This window comes from Dreissena polymorpha, chromosome 16, assembly GCF_020536995.1.
Source record: "Dreissena polymorpha isolate Duluth1 chromosome 16, UMN_Dpol_1.0, whole genome shotgun sequence".
NCBI classification, from domain to species: domain Eukaryota; kingdom Metazoa; phylum Mollusca; class Bivalvia; order Myida; family Dreissenidae; genus Dreissena; species Dreissena polymorpha.
Genome location: NC_068370.1, coordinates 43,743,775 through 43,765,704, shown reverse-complemented (window position 1 = coordinate 43,765,704; position 21,930 = coordinate 43,743,775). Strand labels below are relative to the sequence as shown.

General features: G+C 38.7%; 1 protein-coding gene across 2 annotated transcripts in view; it reads left to right on the top strand.

The window, feature by feature from the left end:
- The window catches only part of LOC127862035 (guanine nucleotide exchange factor C9orf72-like), a 53,050-nt gene that overhangs the window by 20,391 nt on the left and 10,729 nt on the right, over nt 1–21,930 (top strand). For both annotated transcript variants that reach the window (XM_052400966.1, XM_052400967.1), the window contains exons 5-10: nt 2,526–2,660; nt 3,637–3,753; nt 8,810–8,934; nt 17,078–17,149; nt 18,985–19,042; nt 20,001–20,110. In XM_052400966.1, coding sequence (XP_052256926.1) covers nt 2,526–2,660; nt 3,637–3,753; nt 8,810–8,934; nt 17,078–17,149; nt 18,985–19,042; nt 20,001–20,110 — 617 coding nt within the window. The remainder of the gene's footprint in view (nt 1–2,525; nt 2,661–3,636; nt 3,754–8,809; nt 8,935–17,077; nt 17,150–18,984; nt 19,043–20,000; nt 20,111–21,930) is intronic.

The window sequence follows — 21,930 nt, the reverse complement described above, 5'->3', positions numbered from 1 at the left end:
TGCCGGGTCGAAAACTAGGTCACGGGGTATCTTAGTGCGTTTTAAACCTCACCATGTTGTCCGCTCTCTAATTCAGTAGTTTTCATTCAATCCTCACCAAACTTGGTCACAAGTTTTATCTAAATGATCTCTAGGACAAGTTTGAACATGGGCCATTCCGGGCCAAAAACTAGGTCAAGGGGTCACTTAGTGCGTTTTTTAACATTCAGCATGGCGTCCGCTCTCTAATTCAAGTAGTTTACATCTGATCTTCACCAAACTTGGTCAGAAGTTTAATGGAAATGATCTTAAGGCCAAGTTAGAACATTGGCCTTTCTGGGTCAAAAACTAGATCAAGGGGTCACTTAGTGAGTTTTAAAAATTGATCATGGTGTCTGCTGTGTTTTGTGAAGACGACATGCAAAATATTCTGTGTCAATGCGGCATGTGGGGGTATTCGTCACGTCTGTGACAAAGCTCTAGTTGTTGTTGTTTTACTTCGTCACGTCTGTGACAAAGCTCTAGTTGTTGTTGTTTTACATCTGTCTCGACATTTTTCACTTGTCCTGAACAATGTGTTGGTAAATATCAAGGTGTTGCGCATCTGTAAAGCCTAGATAGGTGAAAGAATTCATGTCCTTAAGTTGATTTTATACTGGCACTTTCTGGTAGAAACAGATATCAGTATACAGTGTCCGACAAATTTCTTATATTTTAGGTAGCCCACTGGGCTACCAATAAAAATATTTGGTAGCCCATAAAATTTTCATACAAAATGATAAGAGGCAGGTTTTCATCTTTATTTTACTTCTTCATTTACATATACATAATATGTATACATACATATACATAAAACAGCAAGTAGTCTGATGTACACAGTCAATATCGTAAATTAATGTTACAGTACAGGCACCGTGTACTTAAATGTAAATGTACCAAAGAAAATCATATACTACATGTAGATATTACATGTAAGTGCACATGTATGTGTACTTAAATTCGGACAGCACGTTAAGTCGTAAACGTAAATAAAGCGTGTAGATGATCAATACAATTGACTCGTATGGTGTTAATCAATGCAATTGCCCTTTTTAACAACAAATACCGAGTTTCAAGAAATCAAGAGTATTAAATCATTTATTTACTTGTGTCCGACTTTAAGTACTGTCCGAATTTACGTATTGCATCCGTATGTTACGACACTTGTGTGCAGTCATTATACAATACAATAATTGTTTCAATAATGAAGGAACTGATACAGCGTAACGGTATCGATACAGCGTGTTTACATGATATTTTATTAAGAGAAAATGTCAATGCCAAATAATTCGCGAGATACCCCGGTACTTTCGTTGAAATTCACAACGAAACTTTTAATGGAAATTAAATGATCTCAATGTTGTACCCGCTACAAAATTTTATTTACAAATAAATACACCCACGCATATTTTCGCGCGCTTTTTATCAGGACAAAGAAATTCATTTCTTAAATGTAGAATTTTGTAACCTAAAATAGCTGTACACAACGCGTGCAAACCGGTCCCCGTGCAAACCGTGGCAGGTTATTTACGCATGTTGCAATACAACGGTCCATCATATCTTTAAATAGAACCATGTGCCGAAATTCATTTGACACTTAAGAAAATTTCAAACGTTTGTGTTTATGACTCTTATCGTCTATATTACCCACCCATAATTTGGTTTTAAAAATATAAATCGGGCATATATGGGATTATTGATTAACAGTATATGAATCCAATTATTAATTGACAATGCAAACTAATTAGCAGGTGTTAACCGCGTTCACAAAGTTGTCATTTATATTTGTTTTCGGTTTCGTTACCGTTTTGAAGAATCCGCTATTGTTTTGGTTTATTTAATGTTTGGCGTCCTTGTATATTTAACGACATCAAAAACGTTGTCGCTATTACTCACTGACAGTATATCTTTTAACAAGCTGATTCAGTAAATCTTTAAAAACTGATATCAGTAAATCTTTAAACAAACTGATATCAGTAAATAAGTTAACAAGCTGATGAAAATGTGTTAAGCCATAAATGTGAACTCTTGAGTATGGGCTATTTTTAATCTGAATTGACATTTGTATTAGATATTATTTACCGTACTATGTTAAACAATATTAATAAAATAAAAACTTAACCAGTATGAAACATACCCACTGGTAAACAATATTCCTTGTTACAAAATATAATGACATTGTCTTTTGTTTAACAAAAATTACTTTCTTCTTAAAATTACTTAACTGACACAATGTAAACAATGTGCACTTATGTTAAACTGTAAAAATATCACATCTTCTCATTTATTTGTTTTTGGGAACCTGACATCTATATTTAAAATAAGAAACTATTTTTTAAACATCAAAATTGTTTAACATACCAGTAATTATTCATTGGCAGCTCTTTATTATGAATTTGTTCAAGTTTGATTATAGTTAGCCGACTTAAACCATGAGAACATTTGATTAATCACTGAAAACATATATTCTATAAAGACATTCTTTATATGGGAATTATATTTTCCAGTTAGCGGACACAGTGTTCTGTCGCGGGCATGCACGTGCACTAGACAATGAATTCTTGGCTCGCTGCATCGCTTCACATCTTATGACCTTCGGTCGATCATTGGTCCTTGGAGACACACCTGAAAAAATAAACCTGGTAAATATGACAATGTGTACTCAGTAATGCATGATAGTATTTGTGTTTATGCTTCTGTATGTTGAATTTCTATGTGATCATATTTTCTTGCATTAATTATATGTTTTTTGAAAGATTTTTCGTTTTGGCTAGTAAGGGAATTGATTTGTGCGATTAATATGATGGAAGCATTGCAGAAATGTGTCTTATGCCTTATGCAGCCAGCATCTGTTGAGGACTTCCCTGTTTTCTAATGGGACCATAAGTACTTGCCAGAATTTATAGCAGACAGCATAGCTCTTGTTTAGACTGCACAATTGCAAAGACTGGGATGGAACTACGATGGCAACATATCGATGATCCCCATTCAAAATGTAGAACCTACATTTTTGACATTTCGTGATTTTTGCACTGTGTAGGGCGGGAAATCAGTGGGCACATGCCCAGAAAACGGCGAACTGCCCCTTATCAATCAGAACACACCAAACCCGCTATATGATAAAATGCCGAACAGTGATTGTTGAAATAAAAATATGCAAAAATGCGAAGCTGCACACTCAAAAATGCAAAGCTGAATATTATTGTGAAATTCAAAGCCAAAGACTTGTGTTTTTGTAAGTTTGGCATTTTAAATGGGGTACATCGATATGGCATAAGACCTATTTTGCATGGCATGTATCATAAACCATGTATTTTCCTCCTTGTCTGAAACCGTTTCAGGCCACTAACAAACAAGTTTTAAAATAAATAATGAAACAAAGGTTAACAAATAAAATTGAATATGAATTAAAATAAACTAATGCATTATTTTGTAATTGAATGAAATGACATTGGTTCCAGGTTCAATACGTACGCAGGGAACATTCTCAAGATCATAAAAAAAGTTTATCTTAGCTAGCAGACTCTGTTTTGTCTCTTTAAGGGCAAGGTTTTGATGCAACAGAGCAAAACTAAGTAGGTTAAAACTAAAAAATGAACATGAAAATCTATCTTGCAGGTGCTGAATACGCTGTGCATGTTCAACAGTGAGTCAGAGCGTCGGTGCTCCCTGCCATTCTGTGTGAAGGACCCGCAAGCATACCACCATGATATCTACCTGCAGGGGCTTTTGAAGGTCAGTGTGTTTCAGGAATGAGACCACTAAGCCTGGCATGACTTTATAGCAGACATAGTAGCTGCTGATCAGAATGTGGCATGACTTTATAGCAGACATAGTAGCTGCTGATCAGAATGTGGCATGACTTTATAGCAGACATAGTACATACATGCCATAATTTTTCAGACCAATTCCGGGACATTGAGTTAAATTGTCCGGGACTTTTGCCGATTCTCCGGGACATGTAATTAAATGTAGCGATATTTATAGACATATGCATTTTTGGTACGTTTTTTTTGTTTCGCATCGTTAATTGCAGAAGTTCGAAAGCTTATCCGAAATACACTTGAACTATTAACGTCAAATTAAACATTACTACTTCCTTTACTAGATACAAGCCACGTGTTTTCAGTGTAAGCGTTCTAAACATAGATGGTGACGTCACTGCGTTATTGTTATTAAGACCGGTGTGTAACGCGTAGTTGTTGATACGCCTTTATTCATTTATAACATTTATATAATACAAAATACAACAATACAGTACCGTTAGATCGTCAACTCAAATCAATTCACAATACATACAACCAATCACAATAAAACAAATACAACAAAACAGTACCGGTAGATCGTCAACTTATAATCCGGACAGTCACACATTAGTTACACACTTGTTTCGCTGCTACACACATTTCACTCGTGATCTTAGTGTCGAAGCACGCTGTCTTTTCGTTGAATTTTAAACTCAACAGAGCTTCGATCGATGTCATGGATAAGTTCTCTCTGTCATCCCGCTGAATTTTCTTCAAAACACTGAAACAACGCTCCGGGTCGGCGTTGGAGTGTGGCAGCGTCATCACAGCGACGGCCAGCTGCAACAACTGGGGGAAGCGTGGTTTCTGTAGTGGAGTTTTCATTTCCCCTATTCCCGCCCAGAAAGGATCCAATGTCATCCCCATCTCATGTGGCGGCAACGCTGACGGTGACAGTAGCTGGAAGTCGATGAATTCTTCCTGGATTACGTCGGGATGTCCAAGGAGAGTGACTGCAAGATGGAATCTGTCAATGGGATTTTGCCTATCATCTTACTGGTCATTTCCTCATAGAAGTCACGAACGTTCCTGCCAGTGGATACAATAAAAATGTTGTTCATTGCATATAAGTTACGGATTACAGATGGCAAGATGTGGCTAAACATTAGCTTGTACATAAATATATATACATTTTTATTTCATTTATGGTAGTCACAGATTACTGAGTAAATGTTGCGTTATCTACATGTTTACCTGAAAAACTTCGCTCGAAGTTCTGGGTGGACATCCTCATTCTCGGCCAGGTAGGTACGAGCTTCCATGCCGACTGCCAGGAGATCGTCGTCATGTTGGTTCTCGCGGCAGCTGAAGTCGACTTTCGTCACGTCACTTGCGCTGTTGATGACTGACGTCTTGACGAACTTCCCCATGAACGTGCGTATGACGCGTAAAATCTCTCCGTGGAGGTAGCCCACCATGGAATCGCCGTTCTGAAACTGGGTGTTGAACGTATTCAACGGAACCAAGATGAACGAAAGGAACCGGAAGCTCAGAGCCAGTAGTGGATCTTGAAGGTTCTGGGCGATGCCAGCCACCCTGCTGCCACGTTTCTCAGCGTCATCATGGCTCTGGAAGTAAGCTTTCAGCGCGGGCCACTGCTGAAGAAACCTCTCTACGCACGACTGCAATGAAAGCCATCTGGTGCTGCAGTGACGAACGAGCTTGTAGTTGTCCGTGTTCGTGAAGTCCCGGAATTCTTGAAGAATCTGCCGTCGCTTGGAACTGTGTTGGAAGTGCGTGAACACGTCCTGCAGCACCTCCTCAATCGGCACACCCAACTTCTTTACCCCGTACTGTGTACACGTGCTCATGATGTGGCACACACACCCTACGTTTACAACATCGGGGTTCTTCTCTCGAACGCGAGAGAGCACAGAGTTCGATTTACCGATCATGACCGGTGCGTTGTTGGAGCTGTACCCAATAACGTTCCTCCATGGAATGTTCCGCTGAAGGAACACCTCATTCAGGCAGGAGAAGAGGTTCTCTCCCGTACCGATGTTGCATACCGGCATAGCCAGGAAACAAGTGGTCACTTTGATAACGGACGAGTCATACACTCGGACGAGAATAGCTACGCACTTCTTGTCACCTTGGTCGTTAGACTCGTCCATCATGATACTGAACTTGTTCTCCCTACACAGAGCATCTACACGTTTCTGTGCGACAGGCGCTAATGCCTTCGTGATAATGTTAGCCGTTTTAGTTCTCTTGCACCTAAACTTCCGCGCTATGTCACTATCAGGGAACATCACTTTAACTAAGTCCGTGAAATGGTCTGCAATTGTGAAGGGAAGGTGATGTTCTGCAACGAAAGATGCAAAATACACTTCCGCCTTCGCGACTGGGTCGGTGATGGTTGGCTTGAAGGCATCCCGGATGAGAGGTGTACTGGCTGATGAACTTCTGTTAGACGTATGCGTCTTGGACGACAGGTGTCTGGTGATATCATTGCGACCACCACTGCTGATGGAAAAGTCCATGTCACATGTTTTGCACAACACGAATTCGCTACCCTTTTTGCTTCTGGATATGCAATCAAACTCAGTCGTCCACTTGTCTTGAAACTTACATACGCGTTTCACTTTTTTGCTGCTGGGACAAGGGGACGAATCTGCTGGGCGTTTTGACATGGCGAACGCTATTCAAATTCACTTATTATTTTTTACGTTATGTTTGCTGGGGGTTTAGAACAAGACAATAATAAACCTAGTGAGGATGACGTTTTTATATGCTTACTTTTTTACTCAACTTCTATGTCGGTTAAACGTGCGAACATAAACCGCTTTTAATTTTTTACTCAGCGATGTTGGACTTCAGATGTGTGAACAACTATCCTTTGCCCTTACGCAGCGGGAAATAATGACGTAGTAGATTAAAGTCAATTAACAACCACATTAAACAATGCCGCCTTTTTGGTTTGACCGCGAACGTGAGACAATTGATATGATAACACGACCCCTGTTAATTGATCGATTTTGACACGTAGCGTAGTCTGCCTAATCGGGTAGGCATTGTCATGGAGACGCTGCAGATATACACAGATTCGAGGTGCAGTTAAGCCTAAGATAAGGTACATGTATATATGGATTTTGTGAATTCCGGGACATTTGACAGATTTCCGGGACAGCGGGACAAAGGCTTCATTTCCGGGACTGTCCCGGTCAATCCGGGACGTATGGCATGTATGCATAGTAGCTGCTGATCAGAATGTGGCATGACTTTATAGCAGACATAGTAGCTGCTGATCAGAATGTGGCATGACTTTATAGCAGACATAGTAGCTGCTGATCAGAATGTGGCATGACTTTATAGCAGACATAGTAGCTGCTGATCAGAATGTGCATGACTTTATAGCAGACATAGTAGCTGCTGATCAGAATGTGCAAATGTGCGGACTGGTCTGAAGCTACGATGGCCTAATATGGCTGAAGAACTATTTTCGCATGACATTCATATTTAACATGCTTGACTTAGGTGAGCTAGGGTATTTGTGATTTCCTTTTATGTGTTTATCATTCACCTTTAAAGTTCGTCTCATAAACTCTCTTGAGGTCCCAACAATTTTATTGAAACATTTGTTTGGGCTGATTTTGAAACTGGGTCATGTAGGGTCAAAAAAGGTCAAATTGGTGAAGAGGAAGCATTATCAAATTTTGATCATTACACACTTATTTACAGCTTTAGTAACATTTGATAATTACAAATATCATATAATTTGATAAGAAGTCTAGGGCTCTTTTATTTAAATAGACAGTCTATGTATGATCTTTAATGATCTGGATAATAATACATTGTATTGATAAACACTAATACAATGTATCTTAGCATTAATAGATCCATCCATACAAAGTAACTATTAAATTGTCTTATTTATCCTGGTTTATCTTAAAGTGGCTCTTTCTTTTAAAACCAATAAGGTGAAGGCCCTATATGAGTCTTGCTTTGGAAAAACGGGGCTTAATGCAAATGCGTACAGTGTTGCCCAAGATTAGTCTGCTGAGTTCACAGATGCTAATCAGGAACACAACTCTCTGTCTAAACTTGATTTTTGCTGAGAAGCGAATTCCTTTCAACAAAAAAAAACATTACAGTGAAAGGTGTCTTCCCTGATTAGCATGTGCAGACAAAACTTTACGCACATTAGTTTATAATCTTAGTTTTTATGCCCCCTTTCGAAGAAAAGGGGGCATATAGTGATCGGACTGTCCGTCTGTCTGTCCGTCTTTCCGTCACACTTTGCGTTTAGGTTTCGAAAAAATGCTCATAACTTCTATTTCCCTTGAGATATAACCTTCATATTTGGTATGCATGTGTATATAAACAAGGCCTTTCCATACGCACACATTTTTTTACCCCTGTGACCTTGACCTTGAACTTAGGGTCCGCGTTTAGGTTTTGAATTCTGCGTTTAGGTTTCGAAAAATGCTCATTACTTCTATGTCCCTTGAGATATAACTTTCATATTTGGTATGCATGTGTATATGGAACAGGCCTTTCCATACACAAACAAATTTTGACCCCTGTGACCTTGAACTTAGGGTTTGCGTTTAGGTTTCAAAATCTGCGTTTAGGTTTCGAAAAATGCTCATAACTTCTATGTCCCTTGAGATATAACCTTCATATTTGGTATGCATGTGTATATGGACAAGGCCTTTCCATGCGCACAAAATTTTGACCCCTGTGATCTTGACCTTGAACTTAGGGTCCGCATTTAGGTTTCAAAATCTGTATTTATGTTTCGAAAAATGCTCATAACTTCTTTGTCCCTTGAGATATAACAAGGTCTTTCCACACGCACACAAATTTTGACCCCTGTTACCTTGACTTTGAACTTAGGGTCTGCGTTTAGGTTTCGCAATCTGTGTTTAGATTTCGAAAAATGCTCATAACTTCTATCAAAGCGTTTATAGGGGGCATAAGTCATCCTATGGTGACAGCTCTTGTTTCAGAGTACACCTCAATCTATGTTGCTGTGTTTTCAGGGTAGCGATAGTTCATTTCTGCCAATGACAGAGTTGTTGGTGAGCAGTTACCCGACCACTATCATAGACTTGACAAGCCGAGATGTCAGACAGATGCAGAACTATAGTGAGCACGCTTTCCAAAGGTTTGCTGGGTTATTTCTTTTGTTTAGGGGAAAGATCTAGAGCAAAATAAATCATAGTGCTGGTCGCATTGTAATGGTTTATTATCCCCCGCCATTGGCGGAGGGATATTGTTTTGGCGTTGTCAGTTTTTCCGTCCGTCTTTCCGTCCGTCCCAAGCCGTATCTTGGAAGTGCTTTGACGGATTTCTTTGAAACTTAGTATGAGTATATATATGGATACTAGGAGTGTCAAATATAACACTTTTGTGTCCAGAAGCATATTGGCGGGGGATATCAAATTAACGAATTTACTTGTTTTGTTTGTGATTCAATTAAAGTCTGCAAATATTCAATATTTATTGATAGATGTGTTCAACATCTTCATTGAAAACATTAGATTGATAAGACACCTAATTACTATTGATTACATGCATTATTATATCATGAAAACTAACTGTTGAATAAATAGTGGGTATTTGTTGGATTCAATGGAATATAGATTTTATTTCACGAGTGATCATTTAAAATATATTTTTTCTATGATCACGAGTTAATTAAAATCGACATTCCATCGAATCCAACAAATATTCTTTTTATTTTATGCTTATTAGATCGACTATTATATATATAATATATATAGTGGAGCTATCCTACTCACCCCAGCATCGGCGTCTGCGTTAGCGTGCAAATGTTAAAGTTTTCGTACTATCCCAAATATTTTCTTTGTCCCTTGACATATTGCTTTCATATTTTGCATACTTGTTTACCAACATGACCCCAACCTATAAACAAGAGCAGACAACTCTATCAAGCATTTTGAGCTCACCTGAGCACAACGTGCTCATGGTGTGCTTTTGTGATCGCTTTTTGTCCGTCGTCCGTTGTGCGGCATCAACATTTGCCTTGTTAACTCTCTAGAGCCCACATTTATTGTCCAATCTTCATGAAATTTGGTCAGAAGATTGGTTTCAATGATATCTTGGAAGAGTTCGAAAATGGTTATGTTTGGCTGAAAAACATGGCTGCCATGGGGCGGGGCATTTTTCCTTATATGGCTATATATGGCTATAGTAAAAACTTGTTAACACTCTAGAGGCCACATTTATTGTCTGATCTTCATAAAACTTGGTCAAAAGATTCATCCCAATAATATCTTGGATTAGTTCAAAAATGATGCCGGTTGGTTGAAAAACATGGCCGCCAGGTGGCGGGGCATTTTTCCTTGTATGGCTATAGTAAAACCTTGTTAACACTCTAGAGGCCACATTTATTTTCCAATCTTCATGAAACTTGCTCAGAAGATTAGTCCCAATGGTATCTTGGATGAGTTCAAAAATGGTAACCTTTGCTTGAAAAACATGGCTGCCAAGGGGCTGGGCATTTTTCTTTACTAGTATATGGCTATTTATGGCTATTGTAAAATCTTGTTAACACTCTAGAAGCCACACTTATTGTCTAATCTTCATGAAACTTGGTAAGAAGATTCATCCCAATAATATCTTGGACGAGTTCGAAAATGATGCCAGTTGGTTGAAAAACATGGCCACCTTATATGGCTATATAAAGTAAAACCTTGTTAACACTCTAGAGGCCACATTTATTGTCCAATCTTGATGAAATATGGAGAAGATTTGTCTTAATGATATCTTGGATGAGTTCGAAAATGGTTGAAAAACATGGCCGCCAAGTGGCGGGCATTTTTCCTTATATGGCTATATAAGGCTTTAGTAAAATCTTGTTAACATTCTAGAGGCCACATTTATAGTCCAATCTTCATGAAACTCGGTCAGAAGATTCATCCCAATAATATCTTGGACGAGTTAAAAAATGATACCGGTTGGTTGAAAAACATGGCCACCACAGGGGCGGGGCTATTTTCCTTATATGGCTATAGTAAAACCTTGTAAACACTCTAGAGGTCACATTTATTTTCCGATCATCATGGAACTTGGTCAGAAGATTTGTCCCAATGATATCTTGGATGAGTTCGAAAATTGTTTTGTTTGCTTCAAAAACATGGCCACCAGGGGTGGGGCATTTTTCCTTATCTGGCTATATATGGCTATAGTAAAACCTTGTTAACACTCTAGAGGCCACATTTATTGTCCAATCTTTATGAATTTTGGTCAGATGATTGGTCTCAATGATATCCTGGATGAGTTTGTAAAGAATAATGTTTGCTTGAAAAAAAGGCTTCCAAGGGGCGGGGCATTTTTCCTTATATGGCTTAAATAAAATCTTGTTAACACTCTAGAGGCTACATTTACTGTCCGATCTTCATGAAACTTGGTCAGAAGATTCATCCCAATAATATCTTGGAGGAGGACAAAAATGATGCCGGTTGGTTGAAAAACATGGCTACCAGGGGGCGGGGCATTTTTCCTTATATGGCTATAGTAAAATCTTGTAAACATTCTAGAGGCCACATATATTTTCCGATCTACGTGAAACTTGGTCATAAGATTTGTCCCAATAATATCTTGTTATCTCAGGTTAGCGACTTTGGGCCTTTCAGGCCCTCTTGTGTCATAATTATGGCCCCTTTTCCACTTAGAATATGCAGCAAATGTTAAAGTTCGCGTACTACCCAAACTATTTTCAATGTCCCTTGACATATTGCTTTCATATTTTGTTAACCATCATGACCCCAACCTATAAACAAGAGCAGACAACTGTATCAAGCATATTGACAGAATTATTGCCCCTTTTATACTTAGAATATGCATATTATTGATAAATCTATGTTAAAGTTTGCGTACTACCCCAAATATTTCTTATATCCTTTGACACATTGCTTTCATATTTTGCATACTTGTTTACCAACATGACCCCAACTTATAAACAAGAGCATACCACTGTATCAAGCATTTTTACATGCTTATGGCCCCTTTTACACTTATATAATTGAACATTTTGATTAAATTGCCATAACTTTTTTATTTATGATCACATTTTATTATTACTTTTACAAAACAACACTTACCTGAATACCACAATGGATTCCAACCAAACAATACCCCACGCCCCTACCCAGAATCCCTTTCCCCCCAACCTCCCCCCCATTTTTTTTTATACGCCCGTCTATGACGGGACGTATTATGGTATACCCCGCGTCTGTCCGTCCGTCTGTTAATGTCGTACGCTACGTCAAATATCCTTTGACAGATTTTCTTCAAATTTTAACACAATCTTAATATTGATAAACCCTGATCCCCTTTCGTTTTTGACGGAATTCTGAATTGTCGTTCCAGAGTTATGGGACTTTGTTCGTCAAAATTTCGTGATTTCATTGAATGTCCTACTGTAGCTCAAATATCCTTCAATGGATTTTTTTCAAATTTCAACACAATCTTAATATTGATAAACCCTGATCCCCTTTCGTTTTTGACGGAATTCTGAATTGTCGTTCCAGAGTTATGGGACTTTGTTCGTCAAAATTTCGTGATTTCATTGAATGTCCTACCGTAGCCGTCCGTCCGTCCGTCTGTTAATGTCGTACGCTACGTCAAATATCCTTTGACAGATTTTCTTCAAATTTTAACACAATCTTAATATTGATAAACCCTGATCCCCTTTCGTTTTTGACGGAATTCTGAATTGTCGTTCCAGAGTTATGGGACTTTGTTCGTCAAAATTTCGTGATTTCATTGAATGTCCTACTGTAGCTCAAATATCCTTCGATGGATTTTTTTTTTTTTTTTTTAGTATCCCTGAAAAATTGAACAAAGTGAGCTTTTTTCTATTCCGATTGTACACTACCACTTACCCATCTACATTTCTCTTTTATTATTGGTCAAAATATCTATAACAGGTTTACTTCAACTCCATATCCTCTAAAGAAATGCATACATATACTCAAAAAAAGATATGGTATGAATGTCAAGGAGACAGCGCTCCATGCTCATGTACTTATAAAATAAACCATGTATTCAAATACAAATAAACTGAAGTAAAAAAATGATTCAAAGGGTTATTTATTACCTTACTACTTCATTTGCGAACGACGGGCGTATCATGCGCTCATGGCGCAGCTCCTCAGTTAAATCATCATCTAATAAATTACCACACACCACATTATACCCTCCTTTCACCCCCCAACTCCCCCCCTCCAATTTTTTTTTAAACATCATCTAATAAATTACCCCACCCCACATTATACCCCCCTCTCACCCCCCCCCCCCTACCCCCCCTCCCAAATTTTTATGTCCCCCACTATAGTAGTGGGGGACATATTGTTTTTGCCCTGTCTGTTGGTTGGTTGGTCTGTTTGCGCCAACTTTAACATTTTGCAATAACTTTTGCTATATTGAATATAGCAACTTGATATTTGGCATGCATCGGTATCTCATGGAGCTGCACATTTTGAGTGGTGAAAGGTCAAGGTCATCCTTCAAGGTCAGAGGTCAAATATATGTGGCCAAAATCGCTCATTGTATGAATACTTTTGCAATATTGAAGATAGCAACTTGATATTTGGCATGCATGTGTATCTAATGGAGCTGCACATTTTGAGTGGTGAAAGGTCAAGGTCATCCTTCAAGGTCAGAGGTCAAATATATGTGGCCCAAATCGCTTATTTTAGGAATACTTTTGCAATATTGAAGATAGCAACTTGATATTTTGCATGCATGTGTATCTCATGGAGCTGCACATTTTGAGTGGTGAAAGGTCAAGGTCATCCTTCAAGGTCAGAGGTCAAATATATGTGGCCAAAATCGCTCATTGTATGAATACTTTTGCAATATTGAAGATAGCAACTTGATATTTGGCATGCATGTGTATCTAATGGAGCTGCACATTTTGAGTGGTGAAAGGTCAAGGTCATCCTTCAAGGTCAGAGGTCAAATATATGTGGCCCAAATCGCTTATTTTAGGAATACTTTTGCAATATTGAAGATAGCAACTTGATATTTTGCATGCATGTGTATCTCATGGAGCTGCACATTTTGAGTGGTGAAAGGTCAAGGTCATCCTTCAAGGTCAGAGGTCAAATATATGTGGCCAAAATCGCTCATTTTATGAATACTTTTGCAATATTGAAGATAGCAACTTGATATTTGGCATGCATGTGTATCTAATGGAGCTGCACATTTTGAGTGGTGAAAGGTCAAGGTCATCCTTCAAGGTCAGAGGTCAAATATATGTGGCCCAAATCGCTTATTTTATGAATACTTTTGCAATATTGAAGATAGCAACTTGATATTTGGCATGCATGTGTATCTCATGGAGCTGACATTTTGAGTGGTGAAAGGTCAAGGTCATCCATCAAGGTCAGAGAATCAGATCAAATATATGTGGCCCAAATCGCTTATTTTATTAATACTTTTGCAATATTGAAGATAGCAACTTGAGATTTGGCATGCATGTGTATCTCATGGAGCTGCACATTTTAAGTGGTGAAAGGTCAAGGTCATCCTTCAAGGCCAAATATATGGGTCAAAATTGCTCATGTAATGTCACTTCTGCAATATTGAAGCTAGCAATTTTATATTTGAAATGCATGTGTATCTCATGGAGCTGCACATTTTGAGTGGTGAAGGGTCAAGGTCATCCTTCAAGGTCAAACGTCATATAGGGGGTCATTGTGTTTCACAAACGCATCTTGTTATTTGTTATTTAAAAAAAAAGATAGTGTAATAAATGACCCCACCCCACAATATACCCCCTCTCAAACCCCCCCCCCCCCCCAAAAAAAAAAATTTTTTTTTTTTTTTTTTTTTTTAAAGATTGTCAAATAAATAATTGAATATGAACAATTTCCCCATGATGGCTTACGTTATACTGTCAAGCACTTGAATAGTCGAGCGCACTGTCCTCTGACAGCTCTTGTTTTGCTCACCTGATTGCTCAGGTGAGCTTTTGTGACCGGTCTTTGTCCGTCGTCTGTCCGTCCGTCCGTCGCCCGTCCGTCCACACTTGTTCGTAAACACTCTAGAGGCCACATTTATTGCCGATCTTCATGAAACTTGGTCAGAAGCTTTGTCTCAATGAAATCTTGGTCTAGTTAGAAACTGGGTCATACCTGGTCAAAAACTAGGTCACTAGGTCAAAAAAAAGAACAAACTTGTTAACACTGTAGAAGTCACATTTCATGCCAAATCTTCATTTAACCTTGTCAAAATGTTTTTCTTAATGATATGTTGGTTGAGTTCAAAAGTGGTTCCGGTCCGTTGAAAACATGGTCGCCAGTGGGTGGGGCAGTTTTCCTTATTTGGCTATAGAGAAACCTTGTAAACACTAGAAGTCACAATTTTTTCCCAATCATCATGAAATTTGGTCAAAACCTTGGTTTTATTGATGTTTCCGACGAGTTCAAAAATGGTCCAGATCGGTGAAAAAACATGGCCGCCAGTGGGCGGGGCATTTTTCTCTATATGTATTTAGTGAAAACATGTGAACACTCTAGAATTCCCATTTTTTGCCCAATTCTCATGAAATTTGGTCAGAATATTTGTTTCCTTGATATGAGAGTTGAGTTTGAAAATGGTTCCGGTCAGTTGAATAACATGGCTGCCGGGGGTGGCAGTTTTCTGATATTTATATAGTAAAAATAGCTTGTTAACACTCTAGAAGTCACATTTATTGCCCAATCATCATGAAACTTGGTGAAAAGATTGGTTTTATATATATCACATAATTAATGCCATAATTTTTGCCTATAGATTGTCCAAATTTTCATTATATTATACAAAATCCTTGTAAACACTCTAGAGGTCACAATTTTGTTTCAGATTTTATGAATCTTGGTCATAATATTTATTTTTGTAAGCAAAGTTTGATGTTTGGTAAGGGGGGTCATCTCAAAATATAGGTCACCAGGTCAAATCTTACAAAAACAAAATCACTCCATATGCCAGAGTTTTGGTTCAATAATGATGAAACTTGACCAGGATGTTTGTCTGGACAACATCTAGGTCAAGTTTGACATTTGGTAAAGATTGAATGAACCGACCTCTCAGGTGAGCGAACTAGGGCCATCTTGACCCTCTTGTTTCACTGTGTATTTACATTGTAAAAGAGTTAACCTAGATAATTTTGCTGGATTATTGATGTCATTTCGTTGAAAAAATGACGTCATTTCACAGTAAAACAATGAAAAATATCGATACTTTTTTGCTCACCTGTCACAAGTGACATGGTGAGCTTATGTGACTGTGTGACGTCCGGTGTCCGTTGTGCGTGCATGTGTCCGTCAACAATTTGTTTTTGTAGACAGTAGAGGTCACAGTTTTCATCCAATCTTTATGAAATTTGGTCAGAATGTTTATCTTGATGAAATCTGGGTTGGGATTGTATTTGGGTCATCTGGGGTAAAAAACTAGGTCACTAGGTCAAATAATAGAAAAACCTTGTGTAGACAATAGAGGTCACAGTTTCAATCCAATCTTTATGAAATTGTGTCGGAATGTTTATCTTGATAAAATCTGGATTGGGATTGTATTTGGGTCATCTGGGGTCAGAAACTAGGTCACGGGGTCACTTAGTGCATTTCATTCTTTTCTAAAACTTTAACCTTGGTTAAAGTTTTATCATAACTTTTTTAATATTGAACACAGCAACTTCATATTTGGCATGCATGTGTATCTCATGGAGCTGCACATTTTGAGCGGTGAAAGGTCAAGGTCATCCTTCAAGGTCAAAAGTCAAAAATATAAAAAATAATTTTCATTTCTCCATTCAATCTCTTACTTCTTGTGGAGCTGCACATTTTGAGTGGTGAAAGGTCAAGGTCATCCTTCAAGGTCAAAGGTAAAAAAACTCAAAGCGGCGCATTTGGGGGCATTGTGTTTCTGACAAACACATCTCAAACACATCTCTTGTTGTAAGCAAAGTTTGATGCTTGGTAAGGGGGGTCTACTCAAAATATTTGTCACCAGGTCAAATCTTACACACAAAAAAACACTCCATACGCCAGAGTTTTTGTTCAATAATGATGAAACTTGACCAGAATGTTTGTCTGGACAATATCTAGGTCAAGTTTGACGTTAGGTAAAGATTGAATGGACCGACTCCTCTCAGGTGAGCGAACTAGGGCCATCTTGGCCCTCTTGTTGAATGTTATTTTTCACTGTTTGAAACAGTGAACTATCATTTTTAATTCACTGATATTTCTCTATAAACCAGTGGAAAGCATAAGATGAAAAATATTATTATTTCATTTCAGGTTTGCTACTTTGAAGAATGAGCTTATATGTCTGCAGTATGGAAACTTTGAGGAACTTTTAGTGCAAGATCAGTGAGTGAACAGGAATGCTATTATTAAAATGACGATACATACATTCTGGTCAAGAGCTACCACTTTCGCTAATTAGACCACAAAAACTCGTGTTACTTTAAAGCAGACAGTGAGCTCCTGTGAAGACAAACAGTTGATTGTTTTGATAATGAATAATTTGAAGTACATTTGATTTTTTCCACAACATTAACAATGAAGTAATATTAGTACAAATTGACATCGAAAATAATCAAACTTCTGACACCCATATAGGTATTACATATGGAATACATTAGGGTGAACAAAATTCATTCTGCATTGTTATTTTAGAAGAATTTTTTTTTTAAATAGGTGCCTAATTTTCAAACAGACATGGTTCTAAGCTCATCTGATCATGAGGCTGAAGAGCTATTGTTGTCAGTCTATGCCCAGCATTATGGCTTGTGAGGTGTCAAGTTTTAGCTCTTTACCACTCTTGGTCAGAATGTTTATCTTGACAATATCTTAGCCCAGTTTGAATATGGGTCATAACTTCCCACAAACTGTGTCACAAGGTAAAATCTTAGAAAAACCTTTTTAGTACTGTAGAAGCAACATTTTTTTATCAATCTTGAGTACAGCTGTTCAAAAAAATTGGTTTTGGTGATATGTAGGTCAAGTTTAAATCTGGGTCATGTGAGTCCATAAATTAAGTGACCAGGTCAAATCTTAGCAATACCTTGTTATCACTAAAGACGCCACATTTATTCTCTATCTTAATGCAACTTGGTCAGAATGTTATGTCCTGATAATATTAAGGCTATGATCAAATCTGGGTCATGTGCATCCTTAGACTAGGTCACCAGGTCAAATCGTAGAAAAGCCTTTTAGTGTTGTTTTGTTTGCCAAATTTGTGGCAGAACTTCAGCCCCATTGCCAATCTCAAAAAGTGGGGACAGTGGTCTAGTGGTAGGATGCTGGTCTAGGGATAGTAAGGTCCCTGGTTCAAATCCAGCTCAGGGCACTGGATTTTTCTGAGCAAAAAATTAATCCCACGTGTATAAATGGGTACCTGTGAGACAAATAAGCCAATGTGCCATGGCAGCCTTGTGTGCCATATGTAAATTGACGACTTTAATCCCAGTGATCGGGGGGGGGGGGGGGGGGGGGGGGTTAATGTCGAAGTCGGCTGAAGATGCATATCGAAGAAGACTATAAACCGCACCTTTTACCTTTAAAAAGTTGTGTGTTTTTAAAACAGTTTTTTCAGCACAAAAAGTTGACCTTTCTGTACCCTGACAGCTTTTGCAGGGGGTGATATACCGCCATCTCTAGCTGATTTCCTTCCTTACATTGCTAAAATGGCCTTACAAATCATTCTATACTTGTCTCTGTTTATTTCAAAGAGGTTTAGTGAGACCTGTTAACTCTCAGAAGGGTATTTTCCTCCCCTTGCATGTCCCAAATCTTACCCATGTCTTCTATGTGTACAGAGGATGTCAGTGATGTTTTCTGGACACACTTTGTAGAAAACATGAGTTTTATGCATTCCTTAAATCATGTGAGTAGTGTTCTGAGAAAACTGGGCTTAATGCATGTGCACGAAGTGTCATCCCAGATTAGCCTGTGCAGTCCACACTGGCTAATCAGAAACGACACTTTCCGCTTTTATGGTATTTTTAGTTTCAAGGAAGTCAGCCTTCCAATAATCATGTTTAGGCTGAAAGTGTCGTCCCTGATTAACCTGTGCTGACTGCACAGGCTAATCTGGGACAACACTTTACGCACATGCATTACGCCCAGTTTTCTCAGAACGCGGCTCATATCTGTAAGCTCTACAGGGTATTGTACATTATAATTCAATGTGTTGTCTTCAGGGATCTGATCAACAGCTCTGTGTTCCCAGACACCCTGGTTCAGACGCTTGTCAAAGAGGTAGGTGGGAAAACACAAGCCTTAAGCTCTTGCTTGAATAGTATACAAATTAAATCTTTTTTATTTCAAACCTAGGCACATGAATTTCCTATCATTATTTACTGGCTAATTGATGGCATTATAAAAAAATATTTGGATCATGACTCCATTAGAATTCAATAGATATTTAAAGTAATAACTTACAATTGAAAAAGAGCCTTGATAAAATGTTTCAACCATAACTATCTTTATTAAATATTCAATAATTATGATGTATTTGCATTTTGTGTGTGCAAACAATTATTTGTAAAACCTTATACAAAAGCTTTATCTGTTATGATATATTTTGTTTAGATCATTGTTTAAAATTTTAATAAGCTCTACTGCTCTCAGGTGTATTTAGCTCACCTGAGCACGAAAGGCAACAAAATGGTGACCTGACTGTCTTATTAAGTCTCACTGATATTAAAGGCATAGAATATCAACATTTGTATGCCTTTAAATGCAAAAAAGTATTTTAATGCTCATATAATAGGTGTTTTAACTGTAAACTGTGTGGAGACAATCACTGTTGTGGATTTAAGTACCATGTATTTGATCTTGCCATATATTTAATTATTGTAATTAATGATTTATTAATGAGATTAAACAATTGAAGGACTACTTAAATGGAACTTATTCAATTTTTTTGTTTTAAGTCAACACAGTTTTATAAGTAAAGAAAAATGTAATGTATGGTAAAAATAATTGTCCTTCAAATGTTTGAATGCATGATCTCTGCCATCTGCTTACTACAAATTGTAAAAATTTGAAAATTTGCTGGGACCCAAACAAATTGTTAAATTGGAAATTTACTGAAAATCAAGCTGGATTTGTAATAATTTTTTTTTCACACATATCTTTCATATAGTCAGCGTAGTTTTTATATAGTTTACTTAACTTGTGTTGGGCCTATTTAAATAAGTGTTGTTTCTTGCAGATATTTGAGTTGCCGGGCAGTTGTTGTGTTCAGGCGGCATACATCGCCCAGTTCATGAGGATACTGCATAAGAGAGCCCAGTGTCTGATAGAGTCAGTCCGGGCAGAGAGGTAACTGAGTTCATGTCAATGAAAGAGTCAGTCCGTGCAGAGAAGTAACTGAGTTCATGTCCATGATAGAGTCAGTGGGGGAGGTAACTGAGTTCATGCCCATGATAGTCAGTACAGGCAGAGAGGTAACTGAGTTCATGTCCATGATAAAGTCAGTGCGGGCAGAGAGGTATTTGAGTTCATGTCCATGATCGAGTCAGTGCGGGCAGAGAGGTAACTGAGTTCATGTCCATGATATAGTTAGTGCGGGCAGAGAGGTAACTGAGTTCATGTCCATGATAGTCAGTGCGGGCAGAAAGGTAACTGAGTTCATGTCCATGATAGAGTCAGTGCGGGCAGAGAGGTAACTGAGTTCATGTCCATGATAGTCAGTGCGGGCAGACAGGTAACTGAGTTCATGTCTATGATAGAGTCAGTGCGGGCAGAGAGGTAATTGAGTTCATGTCCATGATAGAGTCAGTGCGGGCAGAGAGGTTACTGAGTTCATGTCCATGATAGAGTCAGTGCGGGCAGAGAGGTAACTGAGTTCATGTCCATTATAGAGTCAGTGCAGGCAGAGAGGTAACTGAGTTCATGTCCATGATAGTCAGTGCGGGCAGAGAGGTAACTGAGTTTATGTCCATGATAGAGTCAGTGCGGGCAGAGAGGTAACTGAGTTTATGTCCATGATAGAGTCAGTGCGGGCAGAGAGGTAACTGAGTTCAAGTTCATGATAAAAGCCAGTGCGGGCAGAAAGGTAACTGAGTTCATGTCCATGATAGAGTCAGTGCGGGCAGGGAGGTATCTTAGTACATGTCCATGATTGAGTCAGTGCAGGCAGAGAGGTAACAGAGTTCATGTTGTCCATGATCAAGTCAGTGCGGGCAGAGAGGTAACTGAGTACATGTCCATGATAGAGTCAGTGCGGGCAGAGAGGTATCTTAGTACATGTCCATGATAGTCAGTGCAGGAATAGAGGTAACTGAGTTTATGTCCATGATTTAGTCAATGCGGGCAGAGAGGTAACTGAGTACATGTCCATGATAGAGTCAGTGCGGGAAGAGAGGTAACTGAGTACATGTCCATGATCGAGTCAGTGCGGGCAGAGAGGTAATTGAGTACATGTCCATGATAGAGTCAGTGCGGGCAGAGAGGTAACTGAGTTCATGTCCATGATAGAGTCAGTGCGGGCAGAGAGGTAACTGAGTTCATGTCCATGATAGAGTCAGTGCGGGCATAGAGGTAACTGAGTACATGTCCATGATAGAGTCAGTGCGGGCATAGAGGTAACTGAGTACATGTCCATGATAGAGTCAGTGCGGGCAGAGAGGTAACTGAGTTCATGTCCATGATAGAGTCAGTGCGGGCAGAGAGGTAACTGAGTTCATGTCCATGATAAGAGTCAGTGCGGGCAGAGAGGTAACTGAGTACATGTCCATGATAGAGTCAGTGCGGGCAGAGAGGTATCTTAGTTCATGTCCATGATAAGAGTCAGTGCGGGCAGAGAGGTAACTGAGTACATGTCCATGATAGAGTCAGTGGGGGCAGAGAGGTAATTGAGTTCATGTCCATGATAGAGTCAGTGCGGGCAGAGAGGTAACTGAGTTCATGTCCATGATAGAGTCAGTGCGGGAAGAGAGGTAACTGAGTTCATGTCCATTATAGAGTCAGTGCAGGCAGAGAGGTAACTGAGTTCATGTCCATGATAGTCAGTGCGGGCAGAGAGGTAACTGAGTTTATGTCCATGATAGAGTCAGTGCGGGCAGAGAGGTAACTGAGTTTATGTCCATGATAGAGTCAGTGCGGGCAGAGAGGTAACTGAGTTCAAGTTCATGATAAAA